The 1,092-nt window shown below is 37.0% G+C and overlaps 1 protein-coding gene across 1 annotated transcript; it reads left to right on the top strand.

Moving 5' to 3' along the window:
• Window positions 1-56: 56 nt before the first annotated feature.
• SARC_15924 (hypothetical protein) lies at window positions 57-262 on the top strand (the record flags this gene model as incomplete). The annotated part of the gene is made up of 1 exon (XM_014289965.1): window positions 57-262. A coding segment is annotated over exon 1 (162 nt), but the record flags the coding sequence as incomplete, so codon positions are not given.
• Between the last annotated feature and the right edge of the window lie 830 nt (window positions 263-1,092).

The raw sequence follows: 1,092 nt of genomic DNA, 5'->3' as shown, positions 1-1,092 counted from the left end.
TACCTATATACATATATATATACATACATATTCATCTATATAAATACATCTATATACAGAGCTATTGCTTAAGATTTTCCGGCTGCTGTCATGTTATGGGATGTCTATCCCCGACATGCTGGCGCTTCTCAAACTGGTGCAAAACGACGATGGCTACTGGTGTCGGTCCATTGTGAGCATTCTGAGGACTCTGCGTGACGTGTTTGCCTACAACCTATGCTCTCCGTCGCACTTCTTCCTAAACCATGACAAGCATACGGTATGCGAGTACTATAGAAGCATACGTTTGTGTGGACGGGTGGGTGTGTTGTGTGTGCGCTTCCTTGTTGTAGGTATATGCGCCTGATGTTGCACGAGTGGTTGGACTGCTTCGCATTTGTGCGCACTCTGAAGACTCTATGGGCTGTCTTTGCTTCAAACATGTGGTCTCCGTCATACTTGCTCCTAAACTCCAACAAGCAGACGGTATGCGAGTCTTAATTTACGTTTGTGTGCACGTCTCTATATGTCTGCCTTCAAGGCCATGTGTGTATCTATAGAGTTATGTGTAGATTTCTATAGAGTCATGTGTAGATTTCTATCGAGTCATGTGTAGATTTATATAGAGCTATGTGTAGATTTCTATAGAGTAGTGCGCAGATTTCTATAGAGTTGTGTGTTGATTTCTATAGAGTTATGTGTAGATTTCTATAGTTATGTGTAGATTTCTATAGTTATGTGTAGATTTCTATAGAGTTATGTGCAGATTTCTATAGAGTTATGTGTAGATTTCTATAGAGTCATGTGTAGATTTCTAGAGTTATGTGTAGATTTCTATAGAGTTATGTGCAGATTTCTATAGAGTTATGTGTAGATTTCTATAGAGTTATGTGTAGATTTCTATAGTTATGTGTAGATTTCTATAGAGTTATGGGTAGATTTCTATAGAGATATGTGTAGATTTCTATGAGTTATGTGTAGATTTCTATAGTTATGTGTAGATTTCTATAGAGTTATGTGTAGATTTCTATAGAGTTATGTGTAGATTTCTATAGAGTTTTATGTGTAGATTTCTATAGAGTTATGTGTAGATTTCTATAGTTATGTGTAGAT

Source organism: Sphaeroforma arctica, assembly GCF_001186125.1.
Source record: "Sphaeroforma arctica JP610 unplaced genomic scaffold supercont1.6987, whole genome shotgun sequence".
Lineage (NCBI taxonomy): Eukaryota > Ichthyosporea > Ichthyophonida > Sphaeroforma > Sphaeroforma arctica.
This window is presented reverse-complemented; position numbering and strand designations above follow the sequence as displayed.